Genomic DNA, 7,117 nt, shown 5'->3' with positions numbered 1-7,117 from the left:
GTGAGAGCGTGTTATAGGCTATATGACATTATAGTCAGATATGACAGCGCTAATGCAGCACGCATTGCCGCGGACGAGTAGCTGAGCGTCTCTAATAAAATGCAGCGCTTATCTTTTGATTTCGTTGACGTGAACTCCGTTAAATTTAAATATAGCGCATCGGATTTATATCCGTTTTGCGACGACACATTTATGTGGCCAAGTGTAAATGGAAACATTTTAACAAATCAGATAGATATCCGATCAGCGAAAACGCATGAAATGACCAGGTGTAAACAGGCCCTTACTTACACCTCAAATGCCCTCACTTCCTCACATCTGATAAATTGCTAACGCTAAACATTCTTTTCCTCATTGAAAATTCATTTTCACTTAGAAATCAGATTGTGCAAAGAAAATGTGATCAACTTTAAGAGTATACTAGATTTACACCTATTCTGAAGAGAGAAAAACTGATTGCCTTTCAGACAAAGAAGACTCTGTTTAGTAATGAAAACCATGTCTGTGGTATGGTTTACTGTAACTGCTTGTGTTTTTCCTCCTGAAGTGCCTAATATTAATCAGCCTCTTCGGTTTGTATGTTGTAGCAGAACTTTAAGTCTTAATATAATTTAAACGGGTGAGTTATAAAAAAATTCACCCCCCCTCACAGTTGTCATGAAGGGCAAAATTAGCTATATAGACCAAAATGATTTTTTGAACAAGGCTGTAAACGTTTTTTTCTGCTGTAAATTTGGGCACTTTAACATGGGGAGTCTATGGGATTGACTCCCTTTTGCAGCCAGCCTCTAGCGGCCAGTTGATGAATTACAGTTTAAGTCACTTCCTTGTTGACTTCATGAGAGAGAGCAGGAGGTTGCCGCTTGGTTCTACCCTAAGATAATTTTAGTATTACTCAAATTTAAAAAGTAACGCGAAAGTAACGCAAAAGTAATATAACGCATTACTTTCCATAAAAAGTAACTAAGTAACGTAATTAGTTACTTTTTTAAGGGAGTAACGCAATATTGTAATGCATTACTTTTAAAAGTAACTTTCCCCAACACTGCTCAAACCCTTGACATTAGAAAAATCTGATACAAACAAACCAAAACAGCATCTGTGCAGACCAGTTCCAGTATGTATCTATACATTGTATTGCATTCTTTTGTGATCTCTTTATAGTGAGGGTCATAACAAACCTGCCTCATACATACTTTCCTATGGGATTCGTGTGGGAAGTGCAAATTCTCCCAAGACAGGTCTGCTCAGTGAATGGGGGCTGGTGGTGTAAATTATAAATGCCCCTCTTACGTGTAGTAACTGTGCAGGAACAGGCGGTCACTATGCAAATTGATAGCTGTGTGATGGCGAAAGCAGTGAAAGTGGCCAAGCCTGCCTCAGTATCAGCTCTGCTCTCTTACATAATTCCATGTGGACTTTCAGGTCTCATTGAGTCCTGTATATCAGCTGCTGGAGAGTTTACCTGATCAGTTTGTTGGTAATGAAACCATGGAGAAATTTTTTTGTCATTGTTTTTTTCACAGAATGAAGAGGAAGTTCTACTCCTGGGAGGAGTGCATGAATCTGAGAGAGGTCAAGGTATGATCTCAGAGGACACATAAGCCTTCATTAATCACTTAAATTAAAGTCCCCCTGTAGTCAAATATTTTATCCCTTAAAACTTATCTTTGATCATCAAAATTACATATTTAAATGTTTTTTCTTGTGAAAATAATTTTCTCATTCCTTAAAATAGCTTGAATGCAACTCTACACCCTTGCCTCATTTACTATACGCTGATCTATGTATATGCAAATGATTCCCGCCTCCACTCAGTCACACCAGCCAGCGCCTCCTGATCCACTGAACCGTAGTAAAAGCAAAACAATGGCATACACGGATAATGACTGATAAAACTATCTTTTTACTAGCGGACAACTACAGTGAATACTGTAACATTCGTTAAAGTTACTTACTTGACGATGTTGTGTCCTAAAATGCCTTGAAGACCCGAATGCAGCCGTTTGTGATTGTTAATTCGCGCCCGCGAGCATACGCGTGTGAAGTGCAGACGCCGATGCGGGAGAGGTGGGTCTGACTCCGGGCTACTTTTACACTGTTGCCACGGGTTATAATGCAAGTTAGCGGTTCTAAATTCACATTAAACCACAGCTTCATGGGTCTTTTGCTTTAATTTATTTTTGGTTTTGTGCTGGTATTGGTATATTTTGCATGCTAGTGATAGGAATCGATCCCTTGACGTGATTGGTTATTGGTTTGTGACGTAGCAAACCGAGGGCTGTTTCAAACCGTATTTCTGGGTCAGCCTTTGGGAAACTACAGTTTTAAGGAGAAAATACTCAGCAATGGTGTTGATTAATAGATTGGCACATGGTTTGTCTAAAGGCATATTAGAAACACCATATAGACAAATAAACAACATAAAAAACTTGATTTTCACTACAGGGGGACTTTAAAAACTAAAAATTGTCATCAGACATTTAGGATTTACACTGTGCCTTAACCAGACACAATGCGACAAGCAGTTTCTCTGTCCACACCATCTGTGATAAGGCTATAAGACACAACAAAATCAGTGACAAATTGCAGCCAGAAGAGCCTGTGAGCAGGCTCTGCAAGCACTGTCTGGCAATAAAATGGATAATTAAATAATCAAATTAATAAAGATTTTACCATTATTAAAGGGGTCATCGGATGCAAAATTCACTTTTACGTGTTGTTTGAACTGAAATGTGTCTTGGTAGTGTGTGTACGCAACCACCCTATAATGATAAAAATCCACCCAGTGTTTTTTTTTTTTTAATCCCCATACATAACCCCTTTCTCAGATCAAGCTGTTCATAGATTCTTGGTAGACTGACGTAGTTCTGCACAGGCCCCTCCCACGATTGTTGATTGACACCGGCGTTTTATCACAGACCCACCCTGAGGGAGCTGTCAACAGTCCACCATTGTTTCGACGCAGGAGCAGGTGTAGACAAGAATGTCTCCTTAGCGATTGAGGTGTTTTGTTGTTGGATGTAATAATGAACATAGCAGTCGTCATTTATTCCAGACATCTGAGCCGCTGAAGACACAGAGGATTGCTTTTGTTTTTGAAGGGAATGCGCCCCCGATCTACCTAAATGCATCTATGTTCACGTGACTCATTTGTGATCCAGCTTCACCTCCAGAAGAAGTGAATATAAGTTTTTTTTTATGAATCTTTGCAAATCGCCTTTCCTATAATGTGCTAGTTCGCAAGTTCCATGACGAATGTAGCTAAAGTTTACAGTCTCATGAGAACGGCTCGTCACCCCACGGAAGAGAGGGATGTGGTGAGCAGAGCTTATTAGTATTTAAAGGGACATGCACCGAAACGGGTCGCTGTGAACAGAGCTGTTTTTGACAAGGTAAAAAGGGTGTTGTTTTACACTACCATTGAGAAATTTTAACCAAAGTATGTTATAGACTTTTCTTTAAGACCCTAAAGTATATCAACTTGAAAAAATGGCCATCTGATGACCCCTTTAAAAATATGTACATATTTACAGATACTGTCTTTGTCATGGAGTACACTTGTTTGTTCACACAGAGTTCACAGTTTGGCCGTTCTTCTTTCCTTAAAATTATGTATATTATCCATTGTCACTTTTTATGGAATATCCCATACAATGATATTTGAACTAAAATAAACTTTAAGATTATACAAAGCACATAATCAGTACCTGAGATTATCATCGTTATTGGGTACATTTATTTATTTTTTATTCTTGTCCCTAGCCATGATGTTGTAGAAATAGAATGTTTTGTGAGTCAAATATTGTTGCAGTATAAACGGACACAGACACAACTGTAAAATCTGGGGGTTCATAGTGTTTCTGCTGGTATTCTTCATTTCTATGTTGCAGTCACTGAAGAAACTGAATCATGCTAATGTGGTGAAGTTAAAGGAGGTGATACGAGAGAATGATCACTTGTACTTTGTCTTTGAATACATGAAAGAAAACCTCTACCAGCTCATGAAAGACAGGTATGAAGAGATTCCAGATCTTTGAGTTTCTTTCTTCTGTTGAACATAAAAAAAGTTATTTTAAAAAATGTGGGTAACCAGTTCCTGGCCCTCATTGAAATCTGTAGTATGGAAAAAATACTATGGAAGTCAATGGTGACCAGAAACTTTTTAACTGACCAAAAGAACAACTTGATGGTGATTAAATGATAACAGAATTTAAATTTTTTTCCATGTCCAACTATCCCTTGAAGTCAAACTTAACCTTTGTCAAAACATTTTGAAATGGTTGTCACTGTGCTTGATGTATGGCACTTTTTGACAGCTTTGCTGATTCTCTGTCTCCAGAACCAAATTGTTTCCAGAGTCAGTCATCAGGAATATAAGCTTTCAGATATTGCAGGGACTATCATTTATTCATAAGCATGGTAGGTCACAGGGCCATCATATTTGTGCCCAACAAACTAGAACAACTAAGTCTGAGTGCAGTATCAGATGTCTGAGGACCTTAACTACAGACTGAATCTTGCGACTGTTTCTGCTGAAGACTCAGTTGTTCTTGTATCTGTTTGGTGACAGGATGTGTGAGTATCTCAGCTGCTGCCAAAATGCCATAAATCCCATAAAACCTGAAATACCCATGGCTTCCCTTCTGACCCATTGTATTATAAGCAGTTAAAGGGGTCATATCATGTTTATTAAAATATTTTCCCCCCCTGAAGTTCACTGATAATGTTAGTGCCTTAAAGCCTTCCATGTCAGTGCCTTATGGTAGGCTATCCTCTTGCCATGTGAAATGGGTAACAGCACTTATTTGCAAGATGTCAGAACGCTGTTGCCTTCAGTGTAGTTTTTTAATTGCCCCATCAGTCAGTTACTCAAACAGGTAAGACTAAACCAAAATGATCAGGGATCTTATTAAAGTTTCACATTTTGAAAAAAATTCAGTTACTCCTTTATAAAGGCTATTTCACCTTGCACCGACAAACGCTGACCAATGGCAATGGACACTTTTGTCAGATCAGTGTGTTAATTAGTGATCAAGATCAGTGTACCTGTTGGCACCTGTTGTTGGTCGGCACTTGTTTTCGGCGAACATGTTCAGTGGCCATTCATTGGGTCATGGAATATCTGATAAGTGACATACTTTAATCTGGTGATTTTTGCTGTTGATTGGTGCTGTTGGTGGAGTGTGAATTAGCCTTACTGTTGATATTTATCAACATTATTTATTATTTTATTTATTAAGATATGAGGAGAAGCAGGTGCTCCTCACATTCTTTTGGCAACAACCTTTTGACAGATTTTACCACATTTTACAAATTGTTTTTGATTACATTTTTTTCTTCTGGTGAAAGAAATACAAAAATTAAGAAGAAAGCCAAAATATTAAATGTCATGGTTGTTTATTTACTAGGGATGTAATGATATCAAAATCTCACGATACGGTAATATTGCGATATGAAGTCCACGGTAGAATATTTATTACGAAGAAAGAAAAAAAAAAGAACAAATGAAGAATTGGGCAAAAATGAAAGTTTTGTACATTTTAAAGTAAAATTATTCTATCTAATGCACTTTGAGAGTTCAAAATTAAGAGCTCCAACCCATGTTCCCTTTCAGTCGTCACGGAGACGTCACGTCGATGATCAACGAAATTGGGGATCTTGCTAGAGAGACCAATTTATTTTGATTGTAAACAAAACGAGCCAATGCACATTGGCATGCGATGATTGTATCCAGCTGCCGCTGATCGCAGCGCGAGTATAAATAGGCAGCAGGTGCAACGCATACTCAGCTTTTCGCTTCGGAGCAGAGCGATATCACTTCGTACTGCTCCTTCACCAACTCTTTGAGGGAAAACTCAACAATTTCAACGTGCTCTTGGGAGCATCTTTGTGCTGGTGGGATAGCGCTACACCGGCGGTCGTCTTCCTTTGTCGAGTGGGTTGCACACATCAGACTGCACTACCCCCTGTTTGTGTTGCAGGCGGCCATCTCCCCTGTGCGCTTCCGCACATTAAAAAAGCACTTTTCCCTAAAAGAGCATTCACAGGTGGCGTGCGTTTTTAAAGACGACGTTGTGTCTGTACCAACTCGACGTTGTATCTTTGTAAAGACAACATTGCGTCTTGATATAGATGCCGTTCCACCTGTGCGGTCGTTACCTGGCGCCGGGTGATGGTCACGATCGCTGCCTCACGTGTCTGGGCATTAAGCATGCTGAGGTAGTGTTCATGGATTAGTCATGTTCTCATTGCGGGAAGATGACCATCTTGGAGTTGCGGACCAGGCTCCATTACCTCGAAAGGGGTGGAGTTCCATTGCCTCTACCTCGATCTAGTTCTCGTCCTGGCAGCAGTCTAGGGCTCTATGCTTACTTTTCTTTTTAGGAGCGCTTGTGCTCCTAATTTAAAAAATTTAGGAGCACGGTCAAAAATTTACGAGCACTCTAATCAGTAATAAAAAAAATTCTGATAAAAAATTAACCTTCCCATTACGAGGTGATATTTGACTCCTTAAAGTGATTTACAGGGAATTTAGTTTTTACCTTTGTAATGACATTTTTCTAACTTTATTAAAAGTATGTCATCTTTTATGTCAAATTTAAAAATATATATTTATAAGCTTTTTAACATTTCTAATTAAAACAACAGAATAAAAACAAGTAGAATAAGAAGTAGAATAAGTATAAATTACCAATCAAATGAAATCAGTATTTAAGAAATAAATTTGTGTTACAGAGTTGGCACAGAAGAACACACAAGTGGCTTGTAGGTGTATTTTCAGACGTTTAATGAGGCTCAGAGATGCGCAGCGGCTCAGCTGTTACTTTTTTTTTTTAACTATTTTCGTTGATGAAATAGAGCAAAATAAGGAAATTGTGTTGTTGTCAGACAATATAAGTCACTTAATATTAACTTCTTGTTTAATGAACTGTTGTATTAAATCAATATCACATTTGCAAACTCCCTTAATAATCATTAAAAGCTGTCGCTCATCTTAGTTTATCCCGATCTCACAAAACTCCATTATAATCGACGAAGCTCTCTACACTGCACAATGAATATCTTATTTACACCCTGTCAACACTTTGTTATAATGAGAGGATACGTCTGTGAT

At 38.4% G+C, this 7,117-nt stretch overlaps 1 protein-coding gene across 1 annotated transcript in view; it reads left to right on the top strand.

Annotated features, from left to right (window-relative positions):
• The window catches only part of LOC107707734 (serine/threonine-protein kinase MAK-like), a gene marked incomplete at its 3' end in the record, with an annotated part of 25,463 nt that overhangs the window by 3,797 nt on the left and 14,549 nt on the right, over nt 1-7,117 (top strand). The window contains exons 3-4 of the mRNA XM_016511823.1: nt 1,527-1,581; nt 3,894-4,015. Of these exons, the coding sequence (XP_016367309.1) occupies nt 1,527-1,581; nt 3,894-4,015 (177 nt within the window). The remainder of the gene's footprint in view (nt 1-1,526; nt 1,582-3,893; nt 4,016-7,117) is intronic.

This window comes from Sinocyclocheilus rhinocerous, unplaced genomic scaffold (assembly GCF_001515625.1).
Source record: "Sinocyclocheilus rhinocerous isolate Xijiao unplaced genomic scaffold, SAMN03320098_v1.1 scaffold4129, whole genome shotgun sequence".
Lineage (NCBI taxonomy): Eukaryota > Metazoa > Chordata > Actinopteri > Cypriniformes > Cyprinidae > Sinocyclocheilus > Sinocyclocheilus rhinocerous.
The sequence above is the reverse complement of the archived record's forward strand: the minus strand, read 5'-3'. Positions and strand labels throughout refer to the sequence as shown.